Source organism: Pinus tabuliformis, chromosome J (assembly GCF_031772625.1).
Source record: "Pinus tabuliformis cultivar Carrire ecotype Pingquan chromosome J, CPIR1, whole genome shotgun sequence".
NCBI lineage: Eukaryota > Viridiplantae > Streptophyta > Pinopsida > Pinales > Pinaceae > Pinus > Pinus tabuliformis.
Genome location: NC_142295.1, coordinates 1,078,927,307 through 1,078,943,058, shown reverse-complemented (window position 1 = coordinate 1,078,943,058; position 15,752 = coordinate 1,078,927,307). Strand labels below are relative to the sequence as shown.

The 15,752-nt window shown below is 38.5% G+C and overlaps 1 protein-coding gene across 1 annotated transcript; it reads left to right on the top strand.

Annotated features, from left to right (window-relative positions):
• Positions 1-7,070: 7,070 nt before the first annotated feature.
• On the top strand, positions 7,071-7,946 carry LOC149230707 (uncharacterized). Its single transcript, XM_089381396.1, has one exon. It carries the CDS (start codon positions 7,071-7,073, stop codon positions 7,944-7,946), a length of 876 nt encoding a protein of 291 aa, XP_089237522.1.
• Positions 7,947-15,752: the final 7,806 nt, after the last annotated feature.

Genomic DNA, 15,752 nt, shown 5'->3' with positions numbered 1-15,752 from the left:
GTGTGATAGAGTATCTTTCATTGATGGAAAGGTAGTTGTATGGAGTAAAGACTCAAGTATAGAACAAGCTAAAGTCATTGGCATTCGAGAAAGAACACTTTACATACTGATATCTCCTTTAGCCCAAGCCCTAGTTCATGTTGAAATTAGCCCATGTGAACTTTTCCATAGAAGATTTGGTCATCTACATTACAAAATCATTCCAACTCTAAGCTCCATAGTAGATGGAATACCTGAACTGAAAGAAGGTCATGAAGGAGTATGTAAAGTATGTGCATTGGGTAAGAATACCAAGAGGCCATTTGGAAGTCGTGCTTCACGGTCAAAATAAATCTTGGATCTCATTCACTCTGATGTATGTGGTCCTATGACTCCTAAATCACTTGGAGGTCATATATATTATATCACATTTATAGATGATCATTCAAGAAAGACTTGGGTTTACTTAATGAAAACCAAGATGAAGTATTTCCTAAATTTCAAGAATTCAAAGCTAAAGTGGAGAACCTTAAGGAAATAAGAATCAAGATACTAAGATTTGATAATGGAGGAGAATATACATCCAAGGAGATTAGAGCATTCTATAAGGAGTTTGGGATTAAGAGGGAGCTCATAGTCCCATATAATCCCGATAAAAATGGAGTTGCAAAACAAAAGAATAGATCCATTGAAGAAATTGTAAAAGAAATATTACATGATCATGATCTACCAAAGTTTATGTGGGGAGAAGCTACGAAGAAAATTGTCTACATTCTGAATCGAAGTCCCCATAGGTCCCTAGACAACAAAACTCTAGAGGAGGTGTTCATAGGAAAGAAGCCATCTGTAGACCATCTCTGAATCTTTGGGTGTCCTGTATATATCCATATACCAAAGGTCAAGAAAAAGAAGTTGGATCCATCAGGCATGAAGGGAACATTTTTTGGGTATAGTAACTCATCTAAGGCTTATAGGATCTATATCAAAGAAGGAAATCACATAAAAGTTAGCCGAGATGTCATATATGATGAAAGCATAGCATTCAAGAAATCAAAGGAACTTCACGTAGACTCTAACGATGAAGAACTTACAGTATTCGAGAAAGAAGTTGACAGGAAAGTAGAAGAATATCACCATGTAGAAGAAGGTCTTAGTGAAACTATTCAACCCATGATCATACCAAAAACAAGGAAAAGACCTAATTGGTTGAAATATACACTACTTGATGTACAAGGTCATGGGGCAAAAAAAATGCTCTTTTAGAAAAAGAAAGAAACCCAAAAGATATTCTAGGTATGCTACATATATGACAAAACTAATAGAAGTAGAACCATCCACTTTTGAAGAGGTTATCAATCATAAGGAATAGAAATATGACATGAATGAAGAGTATCAATCTATAATGAAGAATAGAGTGTGGGAGGTCGTGCCTAGGCCTAAAGACAAATCTGTGGTAACTTCCAAGTGGATCTATAAGATCAAACATGAGACAGATGGAAGTATAGACAAGTATAAGGCAATATTTGTGGCTACAGGTTTCTCTCAATAAAAGGCATCGACTATGGAGAGACATTTGCTCCAATAGCAAGATATACAAGGTTTCGTTCATTAGTCTCTCTGACAACATCGATGGGATAGAACATCCATCAAATGGATGTCAATACTTCATTTCTGAATGACACAATAGATGAAGAAGTCTATATAGGGCAACCCTTGGGATTTGAAGTTAAAGACAGGAAGGCATATGTTTGCAGATTGAAGAAAGAATTAAATGGCCTCAAGCAAGCACCAAGGGTATGGTATGCTAGAATGGATGCATGCCTAGAAAGAATAGGCTTCATAAAAATTTCTACGGATCTGAACCTTTATATCGTGGTTGTATGGAGAACCTGTAATCATTCTTCTGTATGTAGATGATCTTCTCTTGACAGGTGTAGAAGGTAAAATTGAAGAATGTAAGAAGAAACTAGCAGAAAAATATGACATGAAGGATTTAGGGATGATGCATTACTATTTGGGGCTAGAAGTCTGGCAAGGACCTGATGAATTTTATTTAGGTCAAGGAAATTACATGATCAAGATGTTGAAGAGGTTTGACATGATGGACTGCAAACCTATGACCACTCTGATGATCACAAACTTGAAGAGACTAGGAGTTCTAAATCAAGCCCTGTGGATCCTTCCAATCATAGAGAACTAATTGGCTCACTGATGTACTTGGTGAATACTCGATGAGACATATGTTTTGCAATAAATATTCTCAGTCAATTCCAAGTGGATCCAAGGCATGATCATTGGATAGAAGCAAAGCATATTCTGAGATATCTATGAGGAACCATTCATTACTGTCTAAAGTATGAAAGATAGAAATAATGTCCACTTGATGGGATATACAAATTCTGACTAGGGTGGTAGTGAACAAGATGGAAGGAGCACTACTAGAGAATGTTTCAGTTTGGGATCCTCCAGGATCTCATGGATGATTAGGAAACACGAGATAGTTTTGTTGAGTAGTGATGAGGATGAATATGTTGCAACCTGTGAAGTAAGCAGAGAAGCGGTCTGGTTGAGGAAGCTTCTATCCAACCTATTTGAAGGACTGATGAACCCTACAGTGATACTTTGTGATAACACCAATTGTATACGTTTTTTTGAAGACCCAATATTTCATGGAAAGACAAATCATATAAACAACAAGCATCAATATATTCGAGAGCTAGTACAAAATGGTTCATTGCAGCTATCGTATATCTCCACTGATGAGTAGGTAGCTGACATATTGACAAAATCTCTTCCAAACAAGAAGCTTGTGTACTTGAGAGAAAAGTTTGGCCTGGTTGATGTATCCTCCTTAATTGAGAGGGAGAGATAGACACTACATTATTGTCTTCACTTGGGAAGAAAGAATGGAGATTGGGTAACCATCTGGCATTCAATACTCTTTGAGAATGTGGTAGGGCATTCAAGATAATAATAGTCAAAAGAAGGTCATACTTGGTGAACACCTAGGTGGAGCATCTACGTTGAGAGACAATGATGATGGTGTCTATAAATCATTGGTCTCGCTAGAATTGTGCTCTGATATTGTGGAGAGATAGAGCGGTTAGTTAAGGCATTGCTATGTGAAAATGTTGTTTAACATGATGCTATACAGATGGGTTACCAATTCGAATATTTTTATGAGATCTATTCAAATTGAGAATGACCATGTACCTCTTATGAATACCTCCCTAGATAAGAGGGAGTGTCAAAAAATGTGTAACTAGGTTCAGTCTTCATAGGTACAAAACGTATTCCTGTAAATTATAAAATGAAAAGAAATTATTATTATTATTATTGGAGCATGGGTTACATGCTCAAGTTCTTTTATTTTATAGGTCAAGCACCCATTGAGTGCTTCTAGGATTTTTCGTAGGACTAAGAGTCATTGTCATATATTGAAGACCCTAATGGGCACATTGTATCTTGTAAATAAACATTGTTTTTGTCTTTAAAGTGTCGAAATACCCACCAAGATCAAGTCAGCCTAGAAGCTCTCAAGTCAGCCTAATTGAAGAGCCACATATACCCCTTGAAGAGGCCTATATAAAGAGAGGAACTCATCCTCCAAAGAAGAACTCACTCACTCATTCTATGTGAAGAAGAGGACGAAGAAGAAGGACGAAGAAGAGGTCGAAGAAAGACAAAGTGCTTGGGCTAGTTCTCTCTCTCACGTGCTAGACGGAGGTAGGGTTTCTGTGCAAGGGTTACATCTAGTTTGATATTGGAAGGAATGGAGAAAAGAAGGAAAGTGAAGGTCACTAAGGGTATCTCTTAAGCCCTAGTCACAAGGAAAGGAAATTGAATGGAAGAAGAAGGCTCTAGGAAGAATATCGAAGTTTCCAAGTGTATCAATAACAATTGTCAGGAAGTTGAAATATGGATCTGCAGTAGGACATAGAAGTTCTTGCAACAGGAAGCTGAGTTGGTGCAATTGGAAGAGATTTAACTAGGTTTGGCTAGTACAAGGTTTGCACATTGCCTCAAGTGGTTGATCTTGGAGGGCATTAGTTTGAGTTAGAAGGTCTTGGTATTCTTCAAACGAAGGATATATAAGAAGAGAAGAGATTTAGGGGTTTTCTACTCAAGAGGAGGAGTTTTGGCCCTGGCTTGCAACCTATATAATGTGTCACTGTTCTTATTTTTTGGTAGATGTTTGATGTTTCTCACATTATAATAATAAGGAACAAAGCTAATAAGTAAAAACATAAGACAAACAATTATCAAGTTGAAGAGAATTAACATATTCATTGCCCTGTTGAATTCTCAACAGTAAATGGGTTTGGGGAGCAATTTCCACCCCACATACTTTGCATGTCATTAATAGGGGGTGGTGTGGCCTGTCGTCCCCTAGCATGAGGCGTGTAAAGATTAAGTGTGTAATTACATGGAGTGATGTGTCCCGGATCTTCATTATATTTCATCTGCGTTGATGGGAGTGAATATGGACCCAATCAAGGTAATTGCTCTAGTGCAGGTGGGAATTTTTGTTCATCTTTGGAGTATGGAAGGGGGCTATGGTGGTGTTTATCAACCGAGATGTTGGAATTGGAGATGGGGAGACCTTGTTTTGAATTTGAATGTTAGGGAGAAAGTGGCATTATGGGCTTACAATGGTTGTAATTCCTTTCTTTTCTGAGTTGGTTTGGGAGAGGTATGTCAGATTGGTGCTCAATTTGATGGTGGAATGGTAGATTCAAGCCTCATGGTGATTGTATGAGCTGGTGTAGTGGAGAGTGAGTGGAGTGGTCATGGGTGCAACTTAGGTTGATCATTGTTGAGTTGCTTTTATCCTAGTGTGTTTTCATGCATTCTAGTGGGTAATTTTCCTTTCCTTGTCCAATATTGTTATTTTCATTTCTTTTCTATGCCTTTGGAATGGAGTAACCTTCTCAAAAATGTATATAAGCGGGCCTATTTTTGTTTTGTTTTATCTAATTTGGGAGGCTCTGTTGTCCGGGGAGAGGGATTTTATCTTTGGTTTCTTTGTTCCTCCACAAAGGAGATTGTGGTATTTCTCTGTTCCTCCACAAATGAGATTGTGGTATTTCTTTGTTCCTCCACAAAGGAGATTATGGCATATTTTCAATGTTAAGAGGTCTAGAAGGAGGGGTTAGACCCAAGTTTTTAATTATTGTCTTTTGTTTGGTCAATCTATGGGTATTTGTAGCAAACCAGATCATTCTTGGTTAGTTTCTAGAGTGAGTGGGGTAGGTCTTTCTGAGCCTCATTTTGTTGTATTCGACCCTGCGGGGTGGTTGTCAACATTGGATTTTTGGGACTGGTGGGGTTTATTTCTTTGTCATAGTGTTGGGCTTGTACCTATGGTGACTATAATGGGTTAAAGCATGGAGATGGGTTGCACTTTTTGGCAAAATGAGGGCATGTTTTGTTGAAAAACGAATGCTCAATTGAGCAATTTTTAGTTGCTCGATCAATTTGTTGAAGCGCTTAAAAATAGCTTGAATGAGTGTTTAAACAAACTCTCGATCGAGCCATTTTCTAACCCAAGTTAATGAATCAATCGAGATTTATGGCTCAATCGATCAAACATTATTTCTAACTCAAATATCCGAGTCATGACCTGCTCCAGTCATTTTTCTCAGGCTGCAAGAGGAAAATGAATTGGACGAAAGATTTATAAGCTCGACCAAGATGGAAGAACTCAGTCCAGCTACCCATCAACCCCGCCAACAACTCATAGGCTCAAGGCGACATAAGTTTCCTATCAATTTTTTCCCTTTTATTTATTTATTTTTTCTACAAAATAAAATAAATTAATCTAGAAAAAACCTAGCATACAAAAAATACGAAAGAAATCATGAAAATCACCATGAAACCACAAAAAACACCATGATAACCCTTGAAAACCACAAAAAATAACTTTAAAAACCACTAAGAAAGCCCTTGAAGACCAAAAGCAACTTAGAAAACCACCAAGAAAACCCTTGAAAAGCACCAAAAAACCTATAATTAGGTTTCAATTTTTATTTTTATTTTTAATTTCATTATATAGGTTATATGCAATATTAACATGTCTATTATAATTATTTTTTATGGTAAATTTTATTTTAAATTGTTTTACCCTTTAAAGTTTTTTTTTTTAGGATTTTAGTGAAATAAATTTTCAAAAGAAACTTGATTTTTTGTTATTAAAAATGCATTTTAAATTTCGCACAAATTTGATCACAAATATGGCCAAATTTTTTTCAAAACAGATAACAATTAAACTATAAAACCCAAATAAATGAATAAATTAAGTACTTTAAATTGACCTAATGAATATAGTTGCTCATAAAACTCTATTAAATCAAATAAGAAATTTTATTTATTTTTATTTTAAGTATAATTTTTTATTTTTATTTTTAATTTAAATAAGTTTATATTTTAATTTTTTTTTAATAATAAACATAGTATCCTTAAATAAAATTTAACTAAATTAAAAGTCAAAAACCAATTTTTTTATTTAATTAAATTTTATTAACTCTATATATATTATGATGATGATGATTAATGTCCACTAAGACCAATGTGGTCTATCAAAGCTCAAGAAAAGAGAGAAGTCTCATTTTTCGCAATATTGTTTTTGTGATCAAGGAGCACGGAAAGAAGTGTTCCAAGATCACTATATTTGGGTTCGCTTAATAATGCAAGAAGGGTGGTGATCCAGGTGGCTCCAGAAAGAGACACAAGAAAAAGATGGCTCAAAAATCAAAGTGTTTGGATTATGCTTGAACTAGGACCAGATCGTAGATCTCATCATCCCGATCATGGAGGTGTGAATGGTTCATCAAACTGAGATTGTATGTGAAAGATAGAGCTCTTCATAGTGTGAAATGACAAGAGGAAAGTGGGGCCCACAGTATGCCACATGGCATCCCAGTAAGTAGGTGGGACCCACATGGCAGCCCATTAGCCATTAACACTTGGCATTCTTTCATTGGCCTCATAAACCTGCATAAGAGACAAAATCATTTTCATATGGTTATTAAATAACGATGAAACAATTTTTTTTTAATATAGTTATTAATAACTATATAAAAACATTTTTTATGCCTCATTTTTTTGCGAGCCGCGCTGGGGCTGCCTGCTACTGCGTCTGTGCTTGTGACAAGTCCATGTCCAATCTAGGGCTCGCGCCCATGGAGGTGCTGGGCACTCACCAGGCGCCTCCCCCTCCTCCTCCGCCACCCTCGTCTGCTGAGGCCTTTAATCGACTCTTAGCAGGGCTTCCAAAAAAGAAGAACTCAGAAGCTGAGAAATTCATCAAAAAATTGGATGATATACCTGAGATCTTCCTTCCCCTAGAAACCCTGATCCAGGTTGCATTATCTTTGGCTGAGCGAGCTCTCATCGGCCAGTTCACTGGGCTATGGCCATCCCATAAAACCACTGAGAGCTGGGTCAACAGAAACTGGGCGCCTTTGATCAAAGAAAGTGTTACCTCTTATTTTCTAGGGAGAGGATTCTTCCTCTTCAAATTCTCTTCAAAGGATGACAAAGATTTGATCTTCCAAAACGGCCCCTACTTCATGGGCCCTCAGGGTTTGTATCTAAATAAATGGACTTCAGACTTTGATCCAACAGTGGACGTGCCCAAAGCAGTCCCGGTGTGGGTTAGGCTCCCAAATCTCCCAGTTCATTGCTGGAAGTGGGACTCTTTGATGCACATTGGAAATGCCCTTGGGAAATTCATAGATCGAGCAAACTATAAGGACAAATATGACTGCGCCAGAATCTGCGTAGAAGTAGATCTGGAGGTGGAACTGCCAGAGGCCATAAAAATCAATGTCAGAAGCTGGACGCATGTGCAGAAATTGGACTATGAGCAGCTGCCCTTCAAATGCCGGAAATGCCATGTCTATGGCCACTTCGCCAGAGGCTACCCGTCCAACAACGAGGCTGTGCAGGGGAAGGAGGATGGCTAGAATCAAGTCAAGCGCTCCAAAACTTCTCACAAGACACAAAATCCAAGAGGCCCTAATGGAAAAGGTCCTCACCAAGCCTCTGCTCAGCAGATCTCGCCCAAGCCTATTCCGGAAAATAATTTTGATCCTCTAAGCTCGCATCTAGAGGACACCCAGGAGGTCGTGGACCAAAAGGCAGTGTCTCCAGATAAAGGTAGCCTATCTATCTCTTCCAAGGATGCAAATGTTGCAAAAAGCTCAAAAGGAATCCCTATCGAAGTCGAGGAAGAGGACCAAGAGTCGGAAGACTCGGAGGAGGAAGGAGAAATAGGTGACTCCCAAGCCTCTGTAAGGATATCCACAAGAGGCCACAAAATAGATCGGAAGAAAAGAGAGCAGGATATGTACAAGGATAAGTGACAGGGCAGCCAACCAACTCTGGTGAAGTTGTTATAAAAAAAGGCGAAGATGGCGAGAAACCAGTCTCAAGGCTCCAAGGGATCCCATCAGAACAAAGGTAAATAATGAAAATAGTCTCCTGGAATTGTAGGGGTATGGGGAGAAAAATCAAAGAAGAGGCCATAAGAAACTTAATAAGAATAGAAGCCCCGGACATATTCCTTATCCAGGAGACCAAGATGGAAGACTCAGAATTCCTCCAAACAAGCAAAAAACTTTGGAGTAAAAGTAAAGCAAAATCTGTCTCAGCCCGAGGAGCCTCTGGAGGGCTGGGCACTATTTGGAATGATAGTAAGTTTTCGTTAGTATTTGAGACTTCAAATACTCACTGGATGCTGCTAAAAATGTAGCATCTCATTACTAAAGAATCTTTTTGTCTCTTCAATGTTTATGTGCCAATCAATGCTGGAGAAAAAAATGCCTGTTGGGACTCAATAAGAAGCCAAGCACACCTTGGGAACCTAGACAACATCATTATTGCAGGTGATCTAAATCTCACATTGCACACCTCAGAAAAGCAAGGAGGTTGCATTGTGTGAGATCCGGCAAGGGAATGGGTAGAGGATCTCCTGCAAGATTGGGACCTGCTAGACATCAAACCTTCTTTTGGTAAGTATACTTGGTCAAATAAAAGAGTAGGCCTTGGACACATTACAGCAAGGCTGGATAGATTTTTTGTCCAAAGTTCCTTTCTTTTTCTTGGATTAGACGCTAGTATGCAAATCCTTTCTTGCAACATATCTAATCACAATCCTATCGAGCTTCAACTCCGGGCCCATCCTGATCTTGGCCCCATCCCCTTCATATTTAGCCCCCTCTGGGGTCAAGGAACCCAATTTTTTGCAGATAGTCAAGGAAAGTTGGTCTCAGCCAGTCAATGGATCACCATTCTATGTGTGGGAAGAAAAGCTTAGAAGAACGAAATATGCTATAAAGTGCTGGGCCAAAACCATTCCTAATCAAGCAGCTAAAAGGAAAAATCTCCAAAATCAGCTAGATGCACATCATTTGCTTTCGGAAGAGGCATATGTAACTAGAGAAATCCTCGAAAAGAAGGTCCAACTCCAACAGCACTTTCATAAAGCCTGCTTAGCTGAAGAAGAATTTTGGAGGATTAAGTCTCACTGCCTTTGGCTCAAAGCGGGAGACAAAAATTCTTCTTTCTTTCATAAGCAAGCTCAAGCCAGAAAATGCTTCAATTCCATTGTTGAAATCAAGGGAGATACTACTAATCACAAGGACATTGCAAGCATAAAAAAAGAATCATTTCTACATTTTAAAAATTTGTATAGTGAGGATGTGAATTTGGTTCAGAATTATTGTCTTCTGGACTGAGTTCCCCCCTTCAATCTCTGTTGAGATGAACCACTAGCTAGAAGCTAAAGTCACCAAGGCTGAGGTCAAGAATGCTCTCTTTGCCATGGACCCAGACAAAGCCCCAGGACCGGATGGATTCTCCGCCAGATTTCTTCAAATTTTGTTTTATCTATTACTGACGACGGTCCCAAAATTATGAAGGAAGCTGTAGATTCAAAGGATGGAAAACTCTAGAAAGAGGCCATGGTTGATGAAATGGAATCTTTGCACAAAAATGAGGCTTGGGATCTGGTGGAGTTGTCGGCTGGAAGGAAACCCATTGGCAGCAAATGGGTGTTCAATAAGAAGATAAATGCAAAAGGAAAGGTGGAGAAATACAAAGCTCGGTTGGTGGAAAAATTTTATTCCTAGGTGTCGAGAATTGATTTTGGTAATATTTTTTCTCCTGTTTCCAAGGTAGCTTCCATTAGATTACTTTTATCTGTTGTTGCTGCTTTTGATTTTGAGGTAGAACAAATGGATGTGAAGACAACATTTCTTCATGGGGATCTAGAAGAGGAGATCTAAATGAAGCAACCTGAAGGCTTTGTGGTGAAGGGTAAGAAAGAACTAGTATGCAAGTTAAAGAAGTCTCTGTATGGGTTAAAACAGTCACCAAGGATGTGGTATCAAAAATTTGATACATTTATACGAGGACTTGGCTTCACCAGAAGCAAAGAAGATCACTGTGTGTATTTTAAATTAATTGGTGACCATGTTATTTATCTGGCCTTGTATGTGGATGACATGTTGCTGGTTGGAAATGACAAAAAAATTATCCAGGATTTGAAGACCCAATTGTCCTCCAAATTCGACATGAAATACCTTGGTGCTGCAAACTATATTTTGGGCATGGAAATTACAAGAGATCAGGCAAAGAGGAACACCTAGTTAAACTAGAGGAAGTATGTTGAGACAATATTACAGAGGTTTAATATGCAGGATAGTAAATCGGTGAAGGTTCCTATTCCTGTAGGTGTAAATTTATCTGCTGAACAGTGTCCCAAGACACAAGAAGAGGAAGAGGACATGTCCTGTGTTCCATATGTAAGTGCAGTCGGTAACCTGATGTATGCGATGGTATGTACGAGACTAGATATTGCACATGCAGTGGGAGTATTGAGTAGGTTTATGTCAAAACCAAGGAAGGAGCATTGGATAATAGTGAAGCGGGTTTTCAAGTATTTGCATGGCACTAGTGATTATGGTTTGTGCTACCAAGGAAGACCAGGATTGGATAGAGTGTTGGATATTTGTGGCTTTGTTGATGCAGACTGGGATGGAGATTTGGATCAAAGAAGATCTACAAGTGGGTATGTGTTTAACCTATTTGAAGGTGCAGTCAGCTGGATGAGTAAGAAACAATCTGTAGTGGCATTATTAACTACAGAGGTAGAATACATGGCAGCCACTCATGTAAGCAAGGAAGCGGTTTGGTTGTAGAGATTGTGTTCAAGTATGGGGCTAGTACAGGGAGCTATAAGGATAGACTGTGATAGCCAAAGTGTAATTTTCTTGGCAAAGAACCTTGCTATCATTCAAAGACAAAGCACATTCATGTCCAGTATCACTTTGTGAGGGATATGATAGAAGACAAAATCGTGTTGCTGGTAAAGGTGGACACTTTGAAGAATACTGAAGATGCATTGACAAAATTTGTGAGCTCTGAGAAGTTCTCTTGGTGTAGAGAAAAAATGGGTGTTTCAGGGCTGGATAAATGACTGAGCTCTCTTGTGGCCCCCTATGGAAAGAAAACAACAAGTGGGAGAATTTTGGGTTGTGTTATATTCTTTCCATGACTAGCCCACATAGTCAACCAGGGGGTTAGAGGGGGGGCGAAGCCCCCCTTTGTTGCGCCGATTGTGCAGTGGGGGGGTCACAGAGGGGCGGCAGCCCCCCTATCTGGGGGGTTTGAGGGGGGCAGATAGCCCCCCTCTACGAGGTCTAGGGCAGCGCCCCGGGAAAGTTTTTTTGGACCCTATATTAGGTTGAGCGGACCTACCTATGGTTTTGTGCATGGTTTTCACACATGGTTTTGGATGCGATGGTTTTCGGTCCATGGTTTTGGATGCTATGGTTTTTTGTCCATGGTTTTGGATGCTTTGGCATGTATAAATATGTATTGTAGCATTGAAAGGAACATAATGAAAAATCAATTTGGTAGTCCCAGTTTTGGGATCCAGGGGAAATCTCAGTGTATATGTGTTTTATGTGTTATGTTCTCACATTGTTTATTTTCTATGTTTTAGAATTCATATGCAGGTAATTTCTGTACGGGGTTAAAACCTACACCTTTACCTATTCTAGAATGGAAGTGGGACACTATAACCTTGAATTTCAAATTTGGTTTTCCCCAATCAAAGAGGTAGAATGATTCAATTATGGTGGTGTTAGACAAATTGAGAAAGGCAACTCATTTTTTCCATGTCAAGTCCACCTATCAAACCACCCAGACATTAGATATATTCATTAGGGAGAATTTTAGGTTGATGGGATGCCTCGAGTGATAATATTTGACTGTGATGTTAAGTTCACCTCTGCTTTTTGGAAAGCATTGTTCTCAAGTTTGGGCACTCAAATTCACAAGTACTTCCTATCACCCCCAGACTGATGGTCAGACTAAATGAGTTAATCAAATGGTGGAATACATGTTGCGTATGTACATCATGCAACAACTCGGAAAATGGGATGAATATCTCCACTTAGTAGAGTTTTCCTATAATAACGGTTATCACGAATCGTTAAAGATGAGTCCTTTTGAAGTGCTCTATGGGAGGAAGTGTACCATCCCTGCAAATTGGAACAACCCTGAGAATAAAATAATATTATGACTAGATATGTTGGAATAAATGGAAAGAACAATGAAAAATGTTTGGCAAAGTTTGAAGGCTACACAGGATAGGAAAAAGGCTTATGCAAATAAGAACAAGACCTACCAGGAATTCCGGGTAGGAGATCATGTTTATGTGCGAATCGAACCCAAGAGAAGTACTCTCAAATGCCGAAAGTGTGCCAAATTGGCTCCCCGGTTCTGTGGTCCCATCCAAATCTTAGATAGGGTAGGACCGGTTGCATACCAACTCGCACTACCTAGCCACATTCGGGTGCATAATGTATTTCATGTTTCCCTTTTAAAAAAGTATGTATATGATCCTTGACAGGTAAAGGAATATTGATTATGTGTGTGTGTGTGTGTGTGTGTGTGTGTGTGTATCTTTCATCTATTTATATATGCTTAGATATGCCAAGTTATGACAGTTGGATGATGGCATATCGAATCAGAAGGAGGATTCCTAGTAGAGCCCCTGCACATACTCGATAAGAGAGAAGTAACATTGCGGAGGCGAGCCATCTAGGTTAAGGTGAAATGGAAGCACTTTATCCTGGAGGAATCCACTTGGGAGGATAAATATTTTATGTACGAGGCATACCCCAGACTATTTCAGGAGTAGCTATAAGGTTAAACATTGTGAACAACGTTCCACCTAAGGGGAGGAAGATGTAACACCCCCAGATACAGAACTAAAAACTGAAATTACTGTTGTTAGTATTTTTTATTTTAATTTTTGTACTTACGAAAATAAATAGAAAAAGAATAGTTACAATAGATAAATAATGAATTTATTTTGTGAAATTCTAGAAATGGTTAAGAGCTAGAACATAATGAATATTCTAGGAGAATCTAAAGAAAGTTTGGGAAAATAATTGGAGGTAGTTATTATTTAGTTTCCTTTATTCTAATTCCTGGAGTTAAAAAGGGCTCTTGCGGGATGAATTGGGGGTTTCCCACCAGAGGGAGGAACCACCTGAAGATAAAGGATACGTGAAAAATGCAGGATTATTTCCAGAGTTGGTTGGACAAGTGGAAATTTCTCCAGTCAGATTGATTTTTGAGAAGTTCTGGACTAGACTAGGGTCTTGAGGTTTGGAAGCATAGCCTTGAATGGATATATCTAGTTGTGCCAAACATTTGCTAGGGGTGAATCTAAACGTAATTTATAGTTTCATTGGAAGGGCGGACTAGTTTCATTCTAAACCTAGGTTCTTAATCATCTAAGGAATCTCAGATAAGTACATTACTAATTGGTTCTGATGATAAAATAAGTTTATAATAATGTTTGACACTGTGAATTCACTTATGTATGGAAAGTAACAATCTTAAAAGAGTTCTTGTAGATTGTTTTTATATGGAAGTTAGCTAGCAGTAAAGGTTTAATGGTTTGCACAGACCAACAGTTTGTGTCCTTGAGTATGTCAATCCTTGTTGAGGCCAAAGCTATAAACAATGTTGCAAACGATAAATCCATAATCTGTTACTGTTGTTTTGAGAATTTCTTAACTAAAAGTTGTGTTATTGTTCTTTAAACAATTGTTGGGATAACAGGTTGGGGATTGTACCTAAGAATAGCTTGGTGAATGGATTCTTGTTACGGTTATGAACTCTGTGAATATTGTTCTTCAATTGGTTAGTAAAACCATCTAAATACAGAGAATGGTCATGCATGGAAACCCAAGCGTAATTCTATCATAATAAAAACGAGTATAAAACATGTACAGAAATATAAGCATAACTGTGGGTACTTGTGTTGATTTAGAATAATTAACAATGATAGATTTTCCTATTGCACCGTGAACCTAAAACAAACAAATCTACATTCTAGATAACGAACTCGAGTTACATTCAAGCCATAGTAAGGGAAAACAAAAAACCTACCACTGTATTTATCTCCTTGATGTTCCCATTAGGATAGTGATGAGATGGTTCCTGGTGGTTGAAAGTGAACCCTGAGACTTTTACTTTAAAAGAAACAAACCATGTTATTAGGTGTAGCTACTAACATTATAAATGAAATAATTCATATCACACAAAAATGATAGTAGCTTCAATAATACCAAATGATTAGAAATAGAGGAACCTACAACATTCATTCTCGCCATTCAAAGAGCAGAACACATACAAGCTACTAGGAAATATTTCATAGCTATATTGAACTCAATAAAGGTAGTTCGAATCTCATAGTCCGTGAGACTGAAACCCTCGACAACACAGTTACACCGAGGAAATATTGATCAGTTAACCTGGTCAACAGTGCGGCAGCAGGCCCATAATAGAAAAGAGTTAAATATGCAATCCAAAGCAATGAATTTCAAACGAAAAGGAGAATAAATCATGCTTGATCAAAATTAAATAAGTATCACATTTAATGCATAGGAGATAAACCCGAGGGTGAAATACTCTTAAAAACAAATCTTAAACCTCGATGAAACGTCGTAAGGAACTTGACTGAGCTCTTAGCTCCATTAACGAGCTTGATGTGCAAACCCAAAACCTCTGAGGTTCTGTTCTGAAAGGAAAACACATCAATAGTCCATTCCTCTTTTCACATGTTAGGAATAACCTTTCATAAGATCTGGAGGGGAGAAGTTACGATTACCAACCTGAAGATGGAGAGTCATCCCTTCCGCACCAGCCTCGGGAACCCTGACCCTCACTCGTCACTCTAAAACCTTGCTAGCTAGCCTGCAAATAGAAGGATACAAACACTAGGTTGGATATTCGCCTTTGGAACCACAAAAAAGACCAATAATTATTAAGTGATTAAGGATTACCAGAGTTTGCTGTAAGCAGGGTGACCCAATGAAGGTAGGTTGAGCATTGAGCATCGTGAATACCCTGTACCAAGAAATGAGCGACATGGAAAGCTCATGATGAACCTAAAATAGTAAGGCCATATCAATGTTTCCAGTGGAGAATAGCAGAACCAAGGAAGATCTGAGCTCGTTTCTCCGGTCGGAAGGAATGAGAATGATGATGGTCCATGCCGATTCGAGTAGGCAGTTACCCTAACCCTCTTGTACTGGCTCTCAATCATCTGATGGGCTTCCTCAGGATAACAACATGGTGATCCAAAATGGATCCTAGAAACCCTCTAAGTCTTCAAAAATAAAAAACTATCGCAAAGGATGATCCTTTAAAAATGGCGAAAAACACTATTGGGAGTGAAAAACATG